The sequence below is a fragment of the Scatophagus argus genome, chromosome 23, assembly GCF_020382885.2.
Source record: "Scatophagus argus isolate fScaArg1 chromosome 23, fScaArg1.pri, whole genome shotgun sequence".
Classification (NCBI taxonomy): Eukaryota; Metazoa; Chordata; class Actinopteri; family Scatophagidae; genus Scatophagus; species Scatophagus argus.
In genome coordinates this window covers 13,294,650-13,318,581 of record NC_058515.1, presented here as the reverse complement: position 1 = coordinate 13,318,581, position 23,932 = coordinate 13,294,650, and the positions used below count along the sequence as shown (strand labels likewise).

Below are 23,932 nucleotides of genomic sequence, written 5' to 3'. Positions count from 1 at the left end.
TGTGCTCGGGAGTTTATGTCCATAATTTGTTAAGGTATTTAATGTAAATGCATGTGTGTGTCAGCAGGTTTGTGTGTGTGTGTGTCATTCCTTCAGGGTTTCAGTGCATCTGGCAGACGGCCAGCGCGGTGCTGACATTGATTTATTTGTTAAAGCTGTCTGATTCGTTTAATGACCAGCACCTTTCTCAGCAATCACTCACGTTAAAGAGCAATCAGCCCGGGCACAATACTCTGACTTTTTTTTTTTACCGCGAGCCGTACACATATAGGAATAAAATAAAAAAATTGCTATTTGGATCTCTAGGAGGGGATAAACTATGAGTTTCTACCTCCCCTCGCGGTGCCGGCCAAGTTTTTGTCTGCAGCGAAAACACAGACTCTCCCTCACAGAAAGGCTGCCAGAGCTCAGCACACATACACAAAGGCTTTCAGGGGAGTATTCTGAACATCCGAGCCAAATGCACAATCATTAGAGGGTTTGGGGAGCACAACCCACTGTTTTCAACATGGGTTCGTGCAACCGCATGCGACCTAACATGCCAGCATCGGTTTCCTTCAGGAACAACAACAACAACAAAGGAAAAAGGAACAAGGAAAGATTTCAAATATAAATCAACTGAATTAATATGTATATTCTGTGGGTTTAACTTGCTTTTGACCAGTGGACTCGAATCAAAAGGGAGGCTTATTCTGCTGCTCTGGAGAGTGCACACAGATGTATGAAACATTCGCACTATGAATCCAGAAATTGTTCTTCATCTTCAAACATGAGGAAGTCCCAGCCCTGTCCTAAAGGTGACTCTAAACTTCCAAAACTTCCAAGCTCTTCCTCCCCGCCTCAATGGCTCACTCGTCTTTCCCTTAAAGATAAGAGCAGCAGCAGGTGCCCTAGAGATGAGCTGGCTTGTCAGGGTCAAGGTGACATTTTTAAAAACAATCTTCTGATGAGTAAAAAATGAAATCCTTAATAAAGAAAAATATCCTGAATGACAGGAGAGTTTTGCAGTTTCTCACCACATTTTGGCCATTTAGTTGATCCTCACTCCCAGTTTTAGTGTGCATTTTTGTGGCTCAGATTTCTTTCATCTTTCCTGCCCTGCAGTGACGTCACTCACGGTCACAGCTTTGATTTCTGCTCTTTTTACATGAATCAGCGTGCATTTTGCTGATAAGCTTACATGAAAGCTGCTCTGATTGCAGCTTTAAGAGTCATTTTAAAACGAGGAGGGGAGGGGTCTTCATTTTGGAGAAAGTGTGACTTTAATCACCACACACAATCAAAAGAGAGAAAGTGCAGAGGTTAGCTCCAGCTTCAAAAGTACATGCAGATATATGCTGAGTGCAGCACATTGTCCGATAATGAGCAACCGTTCGTCACCAAATCTGACCCGAAAACGCCTCGTCCTCACATTTATTTCTCCTGCAGTCTGTTTTATAATCAGCTCAGAGGAAATTACATGTGTGCTTTCCCTTTCAGTGAGGAATGCTGTTGGTGAGCTACATGTGCTTGAGGCTTTAGAGCTCACAGGTTTGTGATAGTGAACACAACCCTGCAACAAAAAAGCAGAAAACCACTCCCAGCCTTTGCATGAGGAACTATGACCTCCCTTTGTCAGTTTTGCTGTTTTGGAGTCCATCCAGCTTAAATAAAGTTTAGAGACGTACAAAAGCAGGGTGGACCTGCCTGCTGATATTCCGGTCGTTTCTTTCTTTCTTCTTGACATCCTTGTTCCTCAAAACAATTGAGAATGTTACTGTTTGGGTAAAAAGGGAGCAGTTAAGATTAGTTGTGATAAAGACGCAGGCTCTCTGTGGGAGTTTATTGTAACTCTGTTTATGGGAGTGTGGACTGCAATCTAAGTTAGTGGCATTGAGAAATTAAGAGTGGCCATAAACCTGTGCTCTCTCGTTCCAAGGGTTAAGTTTCTGGTTCTTGTCATCTGGCTCAGAATGGGGAAGAGAAGAGAGCGGGAAGAGGTCAGGACTTTCCAGTTTGTCTCAGTCACCTGTGCACACATACCGACAGAAATGCTCGAGGCGACTGATGTGACAGAGATACAGAGCGATTTACAAGGAGGAGAGTTGAGCTGTGTGTGCTCGCATGCTGGAATTTCTTAATCCCAAAATAAGACACATCTCAGAAAAGATAAAACTAATGGTGACTAATTCAGGCGCATCGGTCATCTCCAGTCGTCCCAAAACTTTCAATACTGGCTGGTAAAGATGTGATGTGAAACTAAAACAAATACTGGACAACTGGCAAGCAGTGCATCAGATCTATCAGCGTGACTTCTGTTTATCTGTAATGCGTAATGTCCAGGCTAATACGAAGAGCAAACAATGGTGTTTACATCTGGCTTCCACGCTTAGAGCCTTGGAGGGTTTTCTTGTTCTACTCCATGTGAAATATTCACCAGTGACTGATGACTTGCGCACAAAGACTTGACATGAATTCTTGTCAACCCTCCAAATAACCGAGAACCACAATAGACACTTCTGTTGTGTCCACCAAATTCAGACATTTGGGTCCATTTGGGACCGCTGAAGTATTGTTGTTTATGTAATCTTTGTAGACATGTGGACTTCTGCGCCAGCCCCAAATTGGGATGCAACTAGCAATTGAAAATGATCCTAATGGTTGCTACCTGACAACCAGTATAAATCAGACAAACAGCTGGATGTTATTTGCAGTCCTGGTGAACACTTTTACCCAAGGTAACCTCACATTCTTTAACTGTAGTTTTGACAGGTTAAACAAGTGGTTTTAGCTTAACTGCACATCTGCTTCATGCAAATAAGCCTGCATTCAATATTAGAGTTTCCTCCACTGGATGATTGCCGTATGGGTCGTATTTGGGAAATATAAAGTGAAGAAAAGTATAAAAGGCCAATGCTAGAATAGAAAGCACACAAATGGAAGTTGTTAAATGAAACACAGTTTGGGTCAGCATGTTGCTGTGGGGTCCATTCGGGTGCCTGTGGGTGGGCAGGTCCAGCATGGGTGGGCAAGCGTTTCTCTGAATGTGCTTCTGTGTGTGGAGGCGGTGAGCAAGCATGACTCAAGAGGGGCCTTTACAAGTGTTATTGTAGTGGTACAAATTGTAGGTGATCTCCGTTTTCTCTGGTGGGGTCCAGACGTCCCCACAAGAGCGAAGAAACACAATAAAGTGGGCAGTTTGAATGGCTGAAAAGGTTATTTCTAAGACAAAGGTTAGAGGCCGAACAAGGAGGGGAGTGAAAATGCCAAATGCTTACCACTGCGTTTACTTTTTATATAAAGCTTTTTTTTTTTTCTAAAATGGACTTTACGATCCTTTTAATTAATAAATGCATATAAACTGGGAAGAAAATTGCTGAAATGGAGGCGCAGTGACTTGACTCCTGTGTGTGGTCATCAATGCACGAGTCTGTGTAGTTACTGCTATGACAAATGAGGAGCTGATGGTGTCATCAGCTACATGGCGAGTGCATGTGTGCACTTGGTTTAGATTCATTAATATTTCCTGATGACAGGAAAATTCTCAAGAGGACGGATCCCACATGTTTTGGTTTTTTTTTTTGGCCATTTCAGCTGTGACTTGGATCCATCCACTCTTAGTTGGCAAAACCAGATGGACTGCATGACAGCGCAGTTCAAAGCCACACCAGCCTGACACTTCGAAAGGCCATTTCTGCAGCTGCTGCTTGTCAGTGTGCTCACATTTCACCTTCCAGTTAAAGCCATCATGGTGCATTTCTGCAGCGTGTTGAGAAACATCTTGAACGTTGCGTGAGAAACGCTGAACGCCGCCTTCGCTGCCAGCTCACACATTGGCCAGTTCTTAAATGTCAGAAAATATGTTAGCAATACTGATGGGATTTTTTGCTACTATTATGTTGTTTTCACATACCGTCACCTTTCCGAGAATCTAAAGTGGGATGTTGAAGTTCATTCAAGGTCTTGCTGAAAACAAAACTCCTTCCTTCATATGAGAAGGTCGAGGTTGCGACCTGAGCTTATGGCTAAGGAAGTATGCTCTCAGATTTTCAAAACTACAGAAAAGGCCTTTGTCTTCATCCTGGGACAAACGCAGAGAGGAACAATCAGACAGATTGTAATTTCCTACAGATATTCATGGTTCACAGAGGATGAATCCTGATCAACATCTACTAAAGGTATTGGCATCAAATTTGTGTACAGACATTCATGGTCTCCATACAAGTCGGCAGAGAAACACAATCATCGATTTGGCCAAGACATCCAACTAGCTATCTGTGGAAAAAAGACTTGGATTAATTTTGTCTGAGCAAATACAGTATGTCCTTTCTTTGAAAAGTCTTGGTATGTTTGAGTTAGATCTCTGCAAGTGATAAGGAAGCATTCCAATGAAAATCCAACTTTTAACCTTGTTAGCATGTCCGTATGATCTTTTTCATATGCTATCATGAGTTAAATAACAGTCAACAGCGTGGCTGAGCATTTTCGCTTTGGAACAGCAGTGTGCCGCTGATATCATGTGTAACATATGCATTCAAAGTCAGCCAATGTAAAGCACTACATGTGTAATTTTGATGAGTAAGTTTTTAGGGTTTTAATAGATGCCAGGAGAACTTTAAGACCGTGAATTCCAGTCATTTAAGATATGAAGACAGACCAAAGTCAAGGATTGACTTCTTTCAAAGTGTCAAAGTTGTCCTGATGTAGATATAAACACAATCAGTTTGAAGATTCGTTCGCCCAGAGTTTTATTCCTACAGAGCTAAATGACGGCGTAACTGTGCCGTAATCTTACAGTGGAGCCAAAAACATCTGCTTTCCTACCTTCACCTCCACTGTGTAACAGACTAAACTTCTACCAAAAACGACAACATCATTTCAAAGTCACACACTGAAATGAAGCTTTGACAGCTTCATGATTTCACTTCTTTCCCCAGAGCTTCTCTTACTAAGGCTTTCCATCCAGCAGCTGCACACAAAGCCAAATCCTCGCTCAGCGGCTGCATCATTGATTCATGGATGACCTCCATTCGCACACGTCCAAGAACCTTACAAGCTCCTAATGAGCGAGCGTTGTGCCGTTAGACCCCGAGCCAAAGATCATCTGCACTTTGGAGCCCACTGTAGAGCTGAGGAAGTGGAACATCGGCGATAATGTTTTGATGGGTTTCTGATCTACAAAAGCAATGATGATGGTTTTCGTTAAAAGCCAAAACCGCAGCGTTCTTCACAGTCACTGAGACACGAGGGAGACAAAGAGACGGCCAGCGTTCAGGTTTAGACAAGGAGGCAACTTGTGGAAGTGGGTGGAAAGACAGAAGAGATGATTTGGGAGAGATTAGACCACAGCGAGGAAAAGAGTGGCTTACTGGTTGTTTGATCGGTACAGCAATGAGTGCTGACAGAGGAACAGGAGGGTCTTGTTACTGGGTTCAAAACACCCATAGAGAACAAATGTGTGTGTGTGTGTGTGTGTGTGTGTGTGTGTGTCTGACGCAGGAAAACATTGGTGAGGAATTTTCGGCTGAAACTTTTCTTAATTTATAGTTTGCATGCAAACGCTCACAGCAGAAGTTTGCGTCTCGATGAATCGGTTAATAGTTAACAGTGAGAAATGACCATCATGAGTTAGTTAGTTGGAGTTTGGAAGTCATAAGGACTTTATTCGCTGACCTAAATGATTAATATCAAAGTGGTTGTTATTCCTTTGTGGAATAACTGGTGGGCTGATGGTCAGCGGTCACTTCAGCTCCAGAAGGCACAGGAGAAAAATTTGTGGTATGACAAAAGTTCGTCAGAGTCAACTCACTGTTTGGAGATTTGAAGTGCATGTTTACTACTTCATCTTCTATTGAAGAGGTGTGCGTTTGTTTGTGTGTGTCGCTGCTCAATTTGAATGAATTTCAATGGAATTTGGTGGTGAGTTTTCAGGATGCCGTGATGTTTTAATGCAGTTTAAATATTCTGTGGAAAATATTTCAAAACTGTCTCTTTTTTTGGCATGAAAACTGTGACTTCATTCGAAGAAAATCTATACTGCTTTTCGTTGTCAGAAACACTCCCTCGCGCCTCTGGAAACCCATTTTTCCTCTCCAGATATCATCAGCAATGTAAAGCTGAAGCTGTGGTTCCATTGGACAGGCAGGGCCAAGCAGCTTCGCTTCCACCTCTCTTTAGATATGATACATGAGTAGAAAATATGGGAAGGATTTGGTTTCCATGTGATGGGAGCCATATGGGGCCCTTACAGTGGAGATGGGAAATGAGGGATGATGGACAGACGAGAGGAAGAGTCAGAGGTCAGTGCTGAGGTGAATTTATATTCCCCAGTTTACATCCATCTGTAACCATCTGTTTACTAGTAACGCTGTAAACTATTACATACATTCTCTTGAACAGACATTGCGTTTCGTTATCAAACCTCACATGGGAGGAAACGCCCATGCATTTGCTCCGTTACTCTGCATCATTTTTCTTTTTTTTTGACAGTAAATTAAATGGCTTTCAGGTTTCTTCGACCTCTGCAGACATCACCATGAGCACTGAGATTTAATCGCTGGCATTTCCTGACTTTTTATTGACCCAGAAGTTGATTACATGATGAAATAATCTTCAGATTAATAACTGGATATACATGACATTTAATTACTGCTTTGTGTTCTCAGGCAGAGAGGGTGAAAACCGATATGAGGACGCTGGAAACAGGAATTCAGCTGACTGTGCAGTCAGCAGGTAAGCAGCAGTAAAGACACAAACTGAAAACATCGTGTTGCTGCGAACGTTTAGCACCACTGATATCAGCTACCAGCTGCAGGAGACGTTTATTAGGAGCTTTTAGTTCCCTCAAATCACAAGAGCAGCATTTATCAGCACTTTATAGCCACGTTGACTGAGCAAACAAAGTGATAACACACAGAACCAGCTGTTGCCACACACACACACACACACAAACACACACACACAGCTGTGGCCACATCCTAATGAGCATTCCAACGTGGGAACTCAAATATCCCGTTTTCACGTGTCAAACTGTTAAACTGAGGACGTGTGCGGACTCTTCGTAGCAGCTCTCCGTCGGCGTGAGTGTGAGGCGAGCCGACATGTTTGATAGCATATGCTGGTATTTGGTATCTCTTAGTGCTGCTCGACATTTCTTGGTTTGAACCCTCGCAGCCACGTCGCTTAGCTTAAACAAAGGGGGTAAACAACAAGGCTGGTTCTTCCCAGCACCTCTAAAGATGTATTGTTAACATGTTAGGCATCTTTTGTATTGTTACTTCATACATTGTGGTTTTTATTGTCAGAGGTTGTCAAGATTTTTGTGCTGTAAAACTTTTTTCTTGCTAAACTGGAGCTTGTTACATTCCTGACTTTCCCCTGAAAGCTTTTAAACACAGTATGACAGTATCACATCTGCATCTGCTTCATCCAGCACTTTCCTTCAGATCTTACTCAAACCCACATTTTGCTGCCAAAATCTCTTTCATCTGCATGTATCATCATCATCATCAGCAGCAGCAGCAGCAGCATCAGCATCTCCTTGCTTCACCCTCGTCTCTTTGAGCTCTCATGCCCACTCATGTTTCCTGTGATCCCTGCCTCCCTTTTCATCCTCATCCAAATAACCTGGCCACGAAAACATGCAGGTCTGTGCAGAGACGCAACACCGCGTCTGGTTCATGTGCCTCCGCGAGGCTCCTTATGCACGTGTGTTCCTCTGGACAAAACTGGGCCATCAAAACATCAAGTGATCCACCTCTTGAAATCCAACAGGTTGGACTGGGAGATCGGAAAATTCCGCCCGAATGTCTGTGACACGGGAATTTCAAGAGATTACTTAGCTGACGTCGCTTTGGCCTTGTCATCTCCACTTAGTCACGAGGACACAAAGCAAAGAAAATCGAGGTCAAATCTTCCTCCCTCAGCCTTAAGTGTGTCAGTGCAGCCTCTTGTGCTCTCCCTCTTGCTTCTTTTGCGTGTTACACCCATACGAACACCTTACGCAACTTTGGAGATCGTGCACACACACACACACACACACACACACACCATACAACTGCCAAACAATCACTTTGCTCCTGTACTTCTGCCTCACAAAGTAAAACAACTGCTTGTGTCACTCCTGAAAAATCCGTCCTCCCATCCCCCGAGCCCTAAAACTGATTGTAACCCGATTCTGCGACGTGGACTCAAACCATAGCACACACACACACAGAGGGAGAGCCTGCGGGGGGGAGAGAGAAAGAAGGAGAGAGGGAGAACTGTGTGTTTTGGCAACAGGGTCTGGTGTGGGAGGTTTATATTAGTTGCTCTGAGTTAAATCGAAATATTTGCAGTGAGAGGTTTGATTTGACTCTAAATTGGTTGCTGATGATAAACATGCGTCTGTGTGTTCACCTGTGTGTGTTTGTGTCCATTTTGAGGAGGAGAGGTTGAAGGTCGAACCTCCTGTGATGCACGCGCACACACACATACGCACACACACACACACACACACTTCCATTTTTACATCCATTGATTCCTTTAGCTAATAAAACCTGATCCAGTGTGAAACTAAACATACAGCAGGTTTATGTGGTGGTGGAGCAGCTGGCCCTTGCTGGTCTGTACCAGGCTACAGGAGGTCGCATGTGGGCAGTGACCACACAGGGAGGCTTAAAACAGGCTCAGGGGTGGATGTTCCTCACTGCTAATTTAACTTTAGACTGGTCGACTAGTTTGAAAGTAAGGAAACCCTCAAAACAGGCAAAAATTGGGCACAATTTAATCTATAAGTTTAAACAATTTAAACTTATAGATTAACAGTCAGAAACGGCAGTTGACCTGCATTGTTGACATCAGGAACAGATGCTAGTCAGTGTAGCGTTGTTGTCGGTATATTTTCTGCCGACTGACTAATTGCTGCCCTCGGGCGCCGACGTGTAAACGCAAAACCGAGTTGATCGCTTAAAAATGTGCCAAACCCCACTGAAAAAATGTCTGAAACAATCCATGTGAGTCCAGGCTTTCTGACCGACTCTAAACCTTCAAATTTAATTATACGGTCATGAAGGCCTCTAATATGGTCCTGATTATCCTGCCCGGCTTCAAAGTGTTTTAAGTTCAGCCGTTAACCTGCTGTAGCCGAACCCCAACACCAGATCCCACACAAAACCTGACTCTGATTCAAAACTGTGAACCTAACAAAAAATCTCAGTATCTCTCAGGACTTTCTTCACCTTGTTATCACACAGACAAAAAACAAAAAAAGAAACTGTTAATTTAATTTTATTTTTTTTTAGGAGGCTATGAGGGCCACATTCCCACACACATCTACACACACACCTTGTGCATCCACTTTAAGCTCTTCTGTGTATCAGACCACACACACACACACACACACACTCACACACTGGGTGTATTGTTGCATGTAAGGGTGAGTCAGAGCCTATCAGTGAACCCAAACAATAATAAAGTGGACCAGTGAAGTGTAAGGATTGGAATTCCAGTCACACACACACACACACACACACACACACACACAGATAACTCAGTGCAAATCCCAAATCTCACGCTAATCAACACAAATGACGCGACAACGTAAAAACGTAAAATTTCTGCATAAAAACGCGCCGCACATGAAGACATCGGGGGCTCACACAGATCGTAGCTTCATGCCAGCCCGCATCACGGGAATCATGAAACATGTCATTTCATCAGGTTTCAACGCTGACACAAGCGGCGGTACGAACTGCAGCGTGGCTGAAGACGAAGACGGGACGAAGGACTTATCCGATGTGAGATGTCCCTTCGATAACCAGCGAACTACAAGTGCAGCGTTTTGAATGCGAAGCTCACACGTGAAACGATTCATTTTAGAGAAGCTTCAGAAGATGAGTTCAGAAACCAACGAGCAAACCCGCTTATAGGATCAGAAGGTCTTGACTGCACATTTTTGGACCGTCTACTCCCTGATGCAAAGTCCATCAATTTCCAACACCTTTTTAAGGTGGCTGAAACCAAGAAAACTTTTTCTCATTATCAGCTAATCTGCCGCAAACCTATTTGATTAATCGATTTGTTTGGTCTGTGAATCGTCACTAAAGAGAGGGGGAAAAGAGCCCAAGGCCCGAGCTGTCTGACCTTCACCAAAGCACGCAGCATGTTTACGCTCAAAGTGACAGACCTGGACACAAAACCATCAGCTTCTGGATTTACACGCGAGTATTTGTTCTGCGCGTGAATGTCGCGTCGACGCTGGAGCCTTCCTCATTGTGCGCCGTTCATTGTTTCCAGCTATCTTTTGTCTTAGCCGGGCTGGCACTGGGGTGTAACTCCAGTGCGATTCAAAGACGGGCCTGTTTCCAGATTAAAAATAGCTGGCCTTCACATGAGAACCGGGGGATTCCCCGCATGCAACATACGTGGCTCCGGGTTTTTCACTTTGTCTCTGTCCACTGTCATCTCTGAACTATTCCTCGCGTGACTTCCTGCCACCGCCGACGGGTCAGAGAAGAAAGAGAAACTGATCAAGTTGTAAATGAGCTTTTCCTCCTCCTGTTCATACTCACTTCTTATGTACTCAGTAAGCACATGAAGGCGTTTCTGCTCTGCAGTGTTGCTGCTTTCATGCCAGTAGGCCGACTGGAAGCAGACCAAGCCGAACTCTGATATATTTGCCTCCATATTGTGTTCCCCTCATGACAGGAAGGCCATAAAATAAGTTTTCATCCTCTATTTGTGCACATTCGCATATTTAATGGCTGCGTCCGCCCTGCATGACGACGACCCTCTCAGACAGACATCACCCTGCTGTTGCTCAACTTCAGCAGAATCTGTGCAAAACCCAGTTTCGCCAGACAGATCATTTCGTCAGTCAGAAGGTTTCACTCAGACAACTCTCTGCATTGAAAGCATTAATAAAACTATATTTCTTCTTTCTTATTTTCAAGAGGAAACGTCGGGAAAATTTGCATTATTTTTCCAGCCACCACACAGTCCAAGACAGCGTGCCAGAGAGAGCGCGGCTCGGGATCTGTGCTTCAGTATTTAATGATGTACTGGACAGGTGCTGGGCACATGTGCTTGACGGAGGTCTTCCACAGCAACAGCGCACATCCCTGCGAAACTCATCGCCTCGGTTTGCACAGCGAACTTCCACCACGGAGAGGAAGGCGCGAAGCGTTTTCTCACCCTCTTACAGATGTGCAGACTCAGGGTTCGCCACTGGAGCCAGCTTCCTCTCTGGAGCGAGTGCCGTTACGCTTTGAACCGGCCTCTTGCCTACTGCATCCCTGCTGATTTCTACAAAAGACCAACATGTATATATGTATGCTTGCCCTGAAACCATATGTAGCACGTCGGTCTGTGGACCACATAGTGAAGCCTGCTGCAGGGCATCTGTGCCTTTTGAAATCCCTCTGTTCCGAGCAGGTAGCTTGCTGTTCCTTGAGAAACGTGGACTCTAATAAGCTGATAAGCTTTTCTCTCTCATATTTTCTGCCTCTCTACTCTGGACCCTCATAAAGCAGATGAGGAAAGTAATGGGGTCAGCTTGTCATTCTGCTATAGCCCCCATAGGAACATGTAAACCTGCAGCAGAGGCACAAAGATAAGCCTTGTTTTCACTTGGACCAACACTGAGAGCAGAGAGAGGACTCAAACCTCGGCCGTGCACGACTTTAAAATACCTTCACGTTGCGTGTGCTTACAATATTATTACCTGAATGAAATAAAAGTGGTTTAAATAAGCCCTCCCGGGGGATTAGTCCACCTCCATCACTGCCCTGCATGTTTCACCTCTGCACACAACATCTGCAACAAGCTGAAAGCCAATCGTGTGGACTACTTTCTGCCCACCTAAATGGTTACAACATGTTCCTCCAGGCACGCAGTTTGGATCTGTTTAGTTCAGTAAACGCTGCCGGACAGACAGACAGACAGACAGACTCTGCCTCGGTTGCTTGTAAATGTCGGGCAGCGTTGTTGAACGAGTTCGGCCGTTTTCCAAGCGCCTGACAAGTCAGACGCGGGGGCGAAGTTAAAAACGCTCCAGAAGTGGATTGGTGACAGAAACAACGTGTTTATATTGACGTGTTTTTATGGTGGATTTATAATACTCCAACTCAAACACTGTAGTATAATTTTGTGCACAAAACTGACAATTTTCCAGCATCACCGAAACGACAGAGCGTGCGTGGGACGTTAGTTTGAACTCATCCTGATTTATTTCTTATGCGCGAGGGCGACTTTTTCTGCAGGCTTTTGCGCCCACAAAGGGACTCGTGTGGCATAAAAAACCAAATCTTAACACTAACAGTGAGTGTAACCCAGCTCTTACCTGCGATATGGACATGTTCAGGTAGAGGAAGAGCCCCGTGGTGGAGGCAATCTGGAGCACCACAACCACGATCACCACCATCGCCACCCACATCTTGGACGGCGCTTCCCGGCGCCTCGTCCCGTTCGGCCCGCGGGCCGGGACCATCATGTAGGCGGTGGACTCGCTGCTCACCGATCTGAAATAATCCTGGTGCTGCTGCTGTGCGCTCGTAGTGGCCATGGCATTCCCGACGCATGAGCAGACCACAACACCAACAGCAAAACAACTGCGGCCAGCAACAACCTCCTCGCAAATGACCGAAAATTGGAGCAAAATTAGATCTCCATGCGTCCGCTCCCAATGGGGCTTTTCATTCGGAGCTCAGCTCAGCGAGGGCCGGTGAGGAAGAGGAGGGAGAGCGTGCGGAGTAGAAGAGAAAGACAGACTGGAAGTTAAAGTTTGGCTGTGTCCATACTCTGTGCTGCGTAAAAGTGGGACTGGAGCCGCTGGAGGTGGCAGGTCAGGACTGTTGAGCTGCAGCTGAGAGAAAGCTGTAAAGAGGGGCTGGCTTAACCTCCCCATCACCCTGGAGCTGTGGAGGAATGTCTCTCTCTCTCTCTCTCTCTCTCTCTCTCTCTCTCTCTCTCTCTCTCTCTCTCTCTCTCTCTCTCTTTACTTTCGAGGTATGGGCCGAGCCAAGCCACAATAAACAAGAAAAGCAGTTATTTGTCTTCATCCCCCTAAGAAACGGACTAAAGCCGGTGTGTTTTGCAGCTGATGCTCAGAATAAATTCCATCTTTCCTTCTTTCAGAATGTGACAGAGTTGATCGTGCAGACATCCCTGATGACGGATCTTTGAATCTGTGCACCACTGAGATTTTGATGCGTTTATGTAGCCTCCGTTAAAAGTTTCACATCTTTATTCTGTCTTACACGCATGTTTTTGTTCTTATAGAAACCGGCTTGGCTTGTCTCGACTCCCTGATTCTCGTCCTGAGCTTCAGTTGCAGGGTGAGCCGGCAGGGGGCGCCCTCTCTCTCTCTCTCTGTGTTTGACTCCTGTCACATCAGGACTTTGCAAGAGTTGATGGAGTTTAAGGAGCTGAGAAAGATGGACACAAGGTGAGCCGTGACTGAAGAAATCTTTAAGCAAAGAGGACAAGAAAATCTTATTTTTAGCTTCTTAGGTGTGACGGCAGTTTTCACATTTTTAAATCAAATAACAGGCAGATTAATCAGTGATGAAAACGATCATTTCCCCAATCAAAGTCTTATTTAAAAAATTAATAGCTTATTTTTTTAAATAGTAGTAGTAGTATAGTAGTACAAAATCTCATACTTCACCCCCTGAGCTGCTGCCTCCAGCGTCTGTGTGTGTGTCTGTGGTCTGTTTGACAGCTTTACTCTGTCTGAGAGCTAATATTTGCCCAACAACACACACACACACACACACACACACACACAGTTTATCACTGGGAGCAATTACATATTTGATCGGGAGTTTCCAAAAGCATCACGGAGCTGCAGACAGTCCACTGACTTCATTGTGAGTAGATGAGATAAGACCACATGAAGAGATGAAGTCAGTCTCTCGATTTTATAGCCGTCTGCGGGGCCTCCGTCCTGTCTTAAATCACTGGAAAACAGAGCAGTGAGTTTGGGCTTTCTCGTCTTGTCTTGTCTCTGTACGCAGTGATCATCAATCGTGATGATTTTTTTTTTTGTTTGGCTTTTTTTTATATGGTGAAATGTCATCAAAAGCACACAATGAATCAAGGGAGCGTCTGCTCTAAATAAGGGCCTCTCCTTTGTTTTATTTACATCACCACAAACAGCTGGAAAGCGGTCTGTGTGTGCCCAGCAGTCACATCTGTTTATCAAGGATGGGAGGCAGACGAGCTTTGGTTGTTGCCAGGGAAACAGCGATGGAATATCGGAGGGGACTTTTCTCCTCTCCAGACTTTGGTTAGTAAAAGTTCAAAGCAGGTTGAAACCAAGTGAGACCAGGAAAGAATTGCCAGTTCAGTTACACACACTACACATTTAGAAAAAGTGACACTTTTTTGGTGTAAAACTCCCTGGCATCCTGATCTGAGAGCTTTTTCTGAACTCGTGCCCACCTGCCCTGAGGAACTTTTTGATCCATGAAAAGCCGTTGCCAGATCCAGGTGTTGTCTAGAAAAATGGTCCCACTTCTCCTCAAGCAAACTGCGGTGAAATCCACCTGAGGGAGGCCTGCACCAGATGTGAGAGCCATCTGACAGGGACTTGACATGTCCACACTTCAGTGCAGATCTTTGTGGGGACGAAGGAGATGCTGCTGTCTGCAGGTGAGACGGGATAAATTCAAATAAAGCTGGTGAGAGAAGAGTCGAGCATCTTAAACGTCCACAGAAACTGACGTTGTTTTGACATCCAAGTCGACTCCTTGAAGGAAAATCCTGCCTCACACCGTCAACTGTCTTTATCTGGATATTTCAGCACTGCAGGGGACATAAGTTTGAAACACGAGGACAACACTTAGCATCTGCTCTGCATTCCCAGCAACAGTAAATCACGACTGTAATCCGTCCAAAACTAAAGATGGACAGACGTCGCCCACCAGCCCACCCATCCTGTGTGGTGATACTGTGACCAGCTTTCAGTTGTCTCTTGTCCCAGGTTCATCACCAAACCATGCAAGGTTTTTGGTGTGGTCCGTTTTGAGTCACAGCGGTTGCAGTGTATTGCGATGGTTTATCAAGCTGCAGCTGCGCTCAGGTAGCCACAAATCTTTTTTAATCACTTAATCGCTTTGATGATTCCTTGACTCCTCATATTGCGCCATCATTGGATCAAAATTTATATTTTAATCAGCACTTTGATGGCCAAGTGCCTGCAAATCTCACGACGTGCCCATCAGTGTCAGCTGTAATGTGTGTTCAGTGCAGATGTTAGCATGTTGTGAACATGAACACAGTGGGTGAACACAGTCATCATCATCATCATCACTTTGAACATGTTAGCATTTAGCTCAAAGCACGGCAGTGCCAGAGTACAGCTGGATTAAATTTCTTTTATCCAGATGTTTTGAAGAGTCTTTGAGGAATGTGGAAATCCCTTCAGAACAGCAGTGGCTGCTTTTAGATGATTCTCTGGGTTTTTCAGAGATTGATGTGTAATTATTTATTAGTTTAAGAAACTGATGGATTATTTTTTGCACATTTCCATTTCTAAGTGTTAAGTGTTAAGAAGGTTGAGCCTGCACGCCTCCCTCTGAGGTTGTGCTGATCCGACTCAGATTTATGAACCTAAAACCAGCAGTCGATGGTACCCTCATAAAACAGACTGATGGGTGCACTCAGCAGCCTTCAGATTCTCTTTCTCGTAGGCTCGCTGAGAGTAGAGAAACTTTGAAATCCCTTCCTCCAAAACTGGACGCTGCTATTGAACGCGGTGGTTCAGGTTAGCTTCAGTTCAAGGTGAAAGGAGGACGCCACTTTGCCAGACAGCCCGAGCACCGGGATCAACAGTCCTGTTGTCACAACCCTGAGGTCACCGCGACTCCAAGATCACACCGACATAACACTCTGTGACGATTTTCAAACGTTCAGAGGTTCAGTGTTTGAAAATCAGTCTGACTGTGTGATGAGCTCCGTCAAACTAATCTGGAAGAGGAAATGGAAACAGAAGCCGTTTCCAGCGTCTCAACCCAGAACTGAAAACTGTGTGTCTGCAAAAATAAAAGCACGCGTCCGCATATCTGAGCTGCATGTGTGTTCCTGGCACAGCACTGACATGCTGTCAAACAAGATGAAGTGGAGCGCAAGTGAAAAATGGATGCAAACAGCAGGACAGTCGGGGAGGAAATATCGTGAAAGTGAATGTCCTGCCATCAAAATGTCTCTTATACCTACACACATTTTGCAATAAAAGCGGGTGGCGCCATTGATTCTAATCTAATAGATAGATAGCTAGATACTTTATTGATCCCGGGGGAAGCTCAACTACACAGACATCTCCTCGCCGTCTGTTGCTCACAGCTCTGCCTCTGTAAGCTGGCTGGGCTCGAGGCGCACAGCACAGCCAGGTGCTGACTGAGGGCGAAGGGGATGGGGATGAAGAGGGATGAAGAGGGGCGCTAAATCTGGAACTTCAGCTCCATTCAAAGGGCCTTTAGTGGCAGGGCCAACCAGAACCAGACAAACCAAGCTTGAAACATCTACACAAACAGATCGGTCCATTTTTGTATATTCTAATTACAATTTCTTAACAAGTTCAGCATATTAACTTTATCAGGGGGAAATATGTCAGGGTTGTTTTTGTTTGCTGCTCCCAAGTGGCCAAAAAAAACAAACAAACAAACACCAGAATGGTTGCACTAACATCATATGTCAGATTAATGAAATGAGATTTATTTATTTTTTAAAAGCCCCTTTGCAAAATGACTCGAGCAAACTGTCAAAAAACGTCACTGTTTTATCCACACTGCTCCCCAGAACACGTATGGTGATCAAGGCTGTTAATTTCCTCTTCATCTCTGGTGGATAAACACTATTTTGCTTCCATGAAGGGTGGAGAAACTGAGTTTAGGTACCTCTGCTATTCATTTCCGTCAGACTACGTAAAAACGCTGCTGCTAAACATCCTTTGTGTGTCAGCTTGCCTTCTCCTTCTCCATGTCCTCCCTCAGTGTTTCTCTCTTTCTGGCAGCTGACCACCTGACAACACAACAAGCATTTCTCCAGATGTGTGTGTGTGTGTGTCCTCTGACACCACAGCTGTCCACCCAGCCCTGTAGCTCATCTATGTGCGTGTGTGTGTGTCAGTGTCCCGTGGTGAGAAAACATAATGGTGATCAGCAGTGGGAGTTAAAAGTTCAGACTCGGCATTCCATGACATATTAAGTATCAGGCCTCAAGGGACTGTTGCAAACTGCAGCCGGGTCAACGTGTGTGTGTTGTGCTCTGTTTTGTGTGTGTATGCGGCTCATATTAACACCTTGGGTTTGGCTCCAGCGTTCGCCTCCAAAAATCTCCAAGAAACAGATGTTGGCAGTTGATGCCGAATCTAGATTTTGAAATTTATGTCTAAATATCAAGAAGGCTGTGGGCGAGCGGCCGTGCTAGCGGCTAGCGGCTCACTTTCAGTGCTAACATGCTGAAGTTATGCAGGTTATGTTCACCATCCTTTGAGGCCCTGCTCAGGTGGACTTTGGGTGAAAAACCCAGACCTGTCATTCACATCGAAACTTGACCTTTGCCGGCTCTAGACGAAGAGCGAAGTGATCACCAAAGCTGATAGCATTCATCCTCTTGAGCCTTTGAAAGTTTAAATAAAGTTACACAGCAATCCATCCGGTGGGTTTTGAGATCCTCCAGGGATGGACTTTTGGTCTTAAATCTAAATTAAATAACGAGCGCGCCTCTTAATGTGCTCCCACTGACTGTTTTTCTCGCTCTCACCCCATCTGCGTTGGAGAGAGTGAGAGAGAGAGAGAAAATTGCTTTTCTATTATTTTCAGATTCGTTTGTGTGAACATGCATACAGACAAGCGCAAGAGAGCCGACGTCACTTTATAAAGACTTTCAGGCTGATGACAAGGGGATGAAAAGCCAGTAACTTCCCAACATCATGCTCGACTATAAAGTGGCGGCGTGCACTATTTGTTTGCGGCGCGACGCAAATTAATCACACATAATGCAATTTCATCCTTTGTCATTGTTGTGTTTATGAAACGCGTGTCTCTTGGTGGTTGCTCAAAACACACGAGAAGAGCGTTTCGGTCCGTAATGGAAAAGGAAATTTAATTTGCAAAACAGAATCTAAACAAACAAAACACGCACCAAGACAAATAAAGCTTCAACGGTCCGACAAGGACATTCATAGCGAAACAACAGAATTAAATCCAGTTGTTGATGTCCTACTGACAAAAATACGCAAACGCATTGCTCCTGCGTTGCCATCTACAGGACATTTATGATTACTGCAGTTGGATCAACTACATCCAACACCATGAGAGTTTTCCTGCCAGTGTTCCTTTTTCCATCTTGGACAGAAACGATTAAATAGGTATTTTGCAGTTAAACTCTTTATCTGGATGTACTCTAACTGAACTTTACTGAGAAATAAATTCAGTCAGTTTGTGCGTGTGTGCAAAAACAGTTCCATTAAACCACTAGGCAAGCGTGCTAACTTCATCGAGGGAGGAGGTGATGATGGTCTCTGCGAGTTTTTGGGCTAGCAGGTGAACACCGCCATCATTGGCTGTCTGCTCGCTGGCACTCAGGACCCAGTCAATGATGTCGCGTGAAAGAGCATCAGCAAAAGCCTCCATATTGGCTCCATGGTTACGTCCCACTTCAAAATGGTCTCTCGCCAAGTCCTCCGTGGGCAGTGAATGCATCAGATGCTCCATGAGTGCCAACCGGGGGTCAACGCTGGAGCCGTCTGAGTCATCCTCTTTGTCCTTTGGGGTTGGCGGCGGAGGTGAAGGCAGGAAAACCTTCGCCAGGCCTCCTTTCAGTTTCCTGGCGAAGCTATGTCTGCTCCTCTCAAGCTCAGGGAGGAGAGGTGTGGTCGGAGGGGCGTCGGGGTAGTCGAGGGATCCCACAAGGGGGAGTCCTGTCTGGGACAGAGGTGGATGATAGAGTTGGGTGTCTTTGGAAGTCTGGATTTCTTTACCTGGATCCAGCTCTGTGTCCATTTCTAATGAGTCTCTTTGGCTTTCACATCGATCGATAAAAGGCTGATTAACCTGTCCGCCATCCATCTTTATAACAGCTGATCTTGAGCTCTGGAAACCCCCTGCGGAGAGATCCTCATTGTTTTGACCACTACACGCCTCCTTCAGGGCAGCCTCTATGACTACTGAAGCTAACCCATCAGCTAACATCTCCAGCTTCTGATTAAATCTGGACACCTCAAAGTCCGCCGCAGGCTCCGCCGTTTCCATTTGGCTTGTGAACAACTGGATAATGTTCTCTGCCATATTTTGGGCAAACTTCTCAAGAACCCCATTGTTTAGGTGGCTGCTCCCAAGGCCTTCAGAAATGTTTTCTGGAGTGGACTCTGGCATGCCTGGCTCTGCACTCACTGTTTGCATTGGATCCTGTGAGGATGAAAGCAATAATCTCAGTCAAAGTGAAGAAAAGATTGTTTTTTTCCCCCCTGGAATCTTGTTTGGTGCTACAAGAATAAGATAAAAGTCAGTGCAAGGCACCAGTACAAAAAGAGTCCAAAAATGGTTTGACACGCTGCCTTGTTCCTATTATTAGTATGTATTACATTTTTTATTAAAGTATTCCTTGCCAACATGTTCGGTTAAAACCAGGCAGGACATAAATGTTTTTTCTAAATGGTGCAGCATTTTCCTTTCACTCTCTACTCTGCAAATATTTCTGCATGCCCTGTGTGTTTAAGATTAGAGAAGAAACACAGAAGCTACAAATTGAAAGATTGTTTGGCTTTATGTGTAAGAAACAGCAAAAGAGAAAGCAATCAGCGTTAATGTGAATTTAGAGGAAGAAAACACAGAAACGCAAAGAACAGAAAGTCCCCACTGAAGCCTCACATGGAAAGAAAGCACTGAGGCTGAGACCACAGCCTGTCACCATATGAGCTGTCAGCCGGCCAGGATGTGACAAGCAGGAAGTTCAGTTTGGTATTGAATTCAACAGAAAAGAGAAAGGCATCAACTTGACGTTTCTTTTGATATTTGTAACTTGAAGCTCAGAAAGCAGAACCAGAGCATAGCAAACGCAACGTGAAAAGTAGCCTAATGTGATGCTGACGTCTGGTGCGTATGTGAGAGGAGACATCTGTATCCATTTGAACACAATGGAAAAAAGCTTTGGACGGCCGCACAAATGTTTCAAAGGGTCTTTGTTTCGCTAAACTCGATTAAGGAAACAGGAGTGTTGGTGAAATACTGAGCCTGCCAGTGTGTTAGTGCAAACCGTGCTAATATGAAACAACATGGAAACTTGTATGGCTACCATTGCTCTCCAGGGTATGGGCTCACGAAGCTGTGTTGATATCTTCCTTAACTGCTGCTCTAGTCGGTCTAATGAATAAAATACGGACTGTCTGACTTTGTTTTTGCACCAATGAAGTACTTTTCTCCCAGTATTAAAGGAACAGTTTGACATTTTGGAAAATGCACTTATTTGTGAGTTAATTAATGCACACACATCTGTATAGTTAATGCAACTGTACAGACAGGAAGTAGTGATTATCTCATCTGACTCAGCAAGGAAGTGAATAAGCGTGTTTTTCAAAATGCTCGACTGTTTCTTTAAGCCTTTCAAGTGATTCTCAGATTAGCTCAAAATGGACCAAAAATGATCCTCAAAACATATGCAAATTGAAAATGTTTGCCACAATTAGGATAAATATTTTAATTGAAACAATTAGCAAGTTAGCTGATAGCCACGTTAGTTGACTAATGTAACATGAGTTAGCTCTTGATAACAATATTTCTGTGGTTGACTTTTTTTTAAAACTTTCTAGTTAGCAGAAACGTGCTTAGCTCGAGCATAGCTCAAACTACTGAACATATAAAACATGGGCTGTTAGCTGCACTATGCTAATATACCACAGTTGCTAAGCAGGTCGCACTTTAGGACATTTTGAGAAACCAGACAAGCAGATAAGACAGACTGAAAAAGTAATGTGAAACTGAACTCAACAGCAACTTCCTCATCTGTTAGACCTACTGTAAAAGGACTCTGTTGAATGGATTTCAGTTCGAGCATTTTACAGCCATCTGCAAATCCAAATGTGTTTAATTGATGTAAATGTAACAAAAATATTATTTAAATCAGGATCAAATTAAATACTGTTTTTGAGATCTTATTTTTCCTAGTGGTAACCATGTCTTTCCCAAACAAACACACTCACACATATATACAACTGACACACACTCATAGATTTTCTCTCTCCTCTCCAAGCTTCTTCCTCGGCCAAAGCGAATGACGCTCTGAGTGACAGCAGACTTTACCAAATGACTGCAGGCTCTTGGTGTGGGTTCAAAATGGCCAGAGCCCAGAGAGGAGGACGAGATACAGAATGAGGCCCAGATGTGGAAGAAATTACAGATGAAACAAAGAATGTTTTCTTTTGGCAATCCGGCTTTGACGTCCTGATGGGCAAACTAGTGTTTATGATATGAGGATGCTTCCCCACTTCTTTATTCCTGGGTGTTCTTGTGTTACAAAACCCTGTCCAAACAAAGTCTGTTGATTGTGACAGTTTGATCACACTAACACGCCTCTCAGACAACCAGACAGAGTTTCTACATGGTGCTCTCGTGTTGCAAAATATTAAAATGCAATGCCTCAACCATCCTTTTATTAAACCTGTGTTCCTTCCACCCACCCAGGGTTCAGCAGCCACTTTTAAATTACCAAATCATCAGGTTTTTGTGGTCTTCATTGCAAGGTCTGAGTTCACCTTTGATCGAGACAGTAACATTAAAAACGTACATAAAACAAGAAAATATGTCAAGGTTTCGTATCAGAAAGGGCCAAACAATCCTGCATTTTAAGATTTATTAAGTCTGGCAGATGAAAAGGGCATCCTCTGATTTATAGTGGTAACCTGGCAAGATGCAGGAGGCTTTGTGAGGGCCCACTGGATGAGGCTTTACCCAAAAGTTATGTAAAGATACTACAAAATATGAAAACAAAATACAGGAAACACCAGGCAGCATATACTGCCTGTGGATCAGCTTACCAGTCAGTTAACAGGGTGATGGTTCGCTCGTCGCCGTCTCCAGCGTGAATGAGTTTACACGGAAATGGTTTGACAAAGGAGTTCACGCGTTCCGCTCACTTCCTCTGAGTGTGTGTGTGTGTGTGTGTGTGTGTGTGTGTGTGTGTGTGTGTGTGTGTGTAGAAATACAGAGTAGATAGACAGGAAGAAGATGAGGAAATCAACGGCCGAGTAGGAGGAGAGGATGCAAAGGAGATAAAGCTTATCAGATTCAAACCAGAACCTCAGCCAAATTGATGCACAGCTGCAGGAGGAAGTATTCAGATCCTTCCTTAAAGTAAAGGTACTAATACAACACTATATAAATTTTACAAGTCCTGAAAATGTTACCTAAATGTATGTAAGCAAGTCCAGAATAAAGCAATTAAAGTATTAGAAGTAAAAGTACTCGTTGAGTAAATACATTGATTGTGTATTTATGTTCAGCAGTCCCACCAGCTGATTGGTTAATTTTCTGTGATGTATTAATTTAGTGTCCAAACCTCCCACCCTTGCAGATTTCTCATAGCAGCTTCAACCAAACCCAAAGAATTATAAAACTATACCTCCCAGGTCTGATGGAGACACACGCAATGTGGATAAACTGCTCTCATGTGCAGGCTTTTTGTCTTGGACGAGGACAGCGGGGAGGGGAGGTGAAATAAAAGCAGTGTGGTGAGATGATATCTCTCTGCAGACTTCATTAGACTCCAGGCTGCACTGCGAGATCTGCAGGCCGCGAAGTATCCTGTTCAAATAAAGTGAACATGGACTGAACTGGGTGGGTGGAGATGACATAGCACCATGTGGCATTAAAATGGATTAAAGACTTTGTTCTCCTAATGAGGCTGAGACACAAGGCTTTATGGCGTCCCCTGCTGTTATTCAGACAAGAATCAAAGATGACCGTCCCAAAACCGATGGCAGCTAGATGCAGTGTCCATGCCAAACCTGCCCTCTGGGTGCACAAATGTGATTTTATGGCCCTCTGTTATCCAAACTCTTACTGCAGTAACTCTGCTTTGTGGGCCCCAGTAGGCCCGCTGTGCTCACTCTGCTCCAGGGCAGGAACTATTTATCTGTGTGTCATGATCATTTAAAGGGATTTTAAGGGACATTAGAGTGTTATGTGACCGCCCAACGGGAAATCATGCCATGCCAGGGCTGCATTACACAAGCGAATTGAAAAAAATAAGACATTTCAGAGAAGAATATAGCCAAGTGTTACAAGCGCTTAATGAACGCCTTGTGGACTTTTTACTTGAAACCACCATTTTGGTATGAATGAATGAAGAACATGGAGGCACATCAGCATTTCAGGTGTCACCATGAAAAACAAAAAAGACTTTTTTAATGCAGCCATACCTCATGTCCCCTCACAGAAAGGAATAATCATGCAATCCCGTGAAACTGCTCTGAACAAATGTGTGCATATCGTGTAGATTACTGCTTCCCAGGCAGTCACAGAGCATGCATCGTAAAATACATATTGCAGAGCATGTACTTTATATATAAAGTGAAATAAAATCTGCATAAACGGTGAAATAAAGGTAGGAAAACGTCAACAACCATAAATATCGAGTGGGAATGTAAAAAATAGTCACTAAATTCAGGAGGGACTTGTTCGATCATGCGTACTAATGTGCATAAACTGTGTCACGTGTATATTAGCTTCCTGTCTGTCCTGAAATAACCACCATAACTCCGTGTCTTCAATAAAATCCCTAACGTTTAAACGGCTATTGATAACAGGATGTTTAAAAATCCTACTCACTCCTCCTCCGGGGTTCGTTGGATTTCAGCTGAGGTAAACGAGGTGAGCTGAGGTCGGTTTAAATTCCACGTAAATTTTGAACGGATTTTGCTTTATTAAAGACACACTTGAAACACACTCGAACAATTACATAACTTAGCAACATA

The 23,932-nt window shown here is 44.2% G+C and overlaps 2 protein-coding genes and 1 long non-coding RNA gene across 5 annotated transcripts in view; 1 reads left to right on the top strand and 2 right to left on the bottom strand.

Annotated features, from left to right (window-relative positions):
• tnfsf10l (TNF superfamily member 10, like) overlaps positions 1-12,884 on the bottom strand; it is a 43,496-nt gene extending 30,612 nt beyond the window's left edge. The window contains exon 1 of the mRNA XM_046381592.1: positions 12,299-12,884. Coding sequence (XP_046237548.1) covers positions 12,299-12,520 — 222 coding nt within the window. The 5' untranslated portion in view covers positions 12,521-12,884. The remainder of the gene's footprint in view (positions 1-12,298) is intronic.
• The window catches only part of LOC124055005, a 50,740-nt gene extending 27,292 nt beyond the window's left edge, over positions 1-23,448 (top strand). The window contains exons 2-3 of one of the 2 annotated variants that reach the window (XR_006842519.1): positions 6,645-6,711; positions 22,157-23,448. This is a non-coding gene — a long non-coding RNA (uncharacterized LOC124055005). Of the gene's footprint in view, positions 1-6,644; positions 6,712-21,210; positions 21,997-22,156 lie in introns of those variants that run through there. The other variant, XR_006842518.1, reaches the window with a different exon arrangement.
• Positions 18,046-23,932, bottom strand: si:dkey-171c9.3. Of its 2 annotated transcripts, none has more exons than XM_046381594.1 (2): positions 23,787-23,932; positions 18,046-19,370 (listed from the first exon to the last, which is right to left on the bottom strand). In XM_046381594.1, exon 2 carries the CDS (start codon positions 19,362-19,364, stop codon positions 18,438-18,440), a length of 927 nt encoding a protein of 308 aa, XP_046237550.1. In that variant the 5' UTR covers positions 19,365-19,370; positions 23,787-23,932; the 3' UTR covers positions 18,046-18,437. The 2 variants fall into 2 exon arrangements, with proteins under 2 accessions (XP_046237550.1, XP_046237549.1); XM_046381593.1 differs by lacking the exon at positions 23,787-23,932 and adding an exon at positions 21,995-22,101.

Bases quoted from the DNA above. Each gene is read 5' to 3' on its own strand.
- si:dkey-171c9.3 (XM_046381594.1), bottom strand. From the start codon at position 19,364: ATGCAAACAGTGAGTGCAGAGCCAGGCATGCCAGAGTCCACTCCAGAA.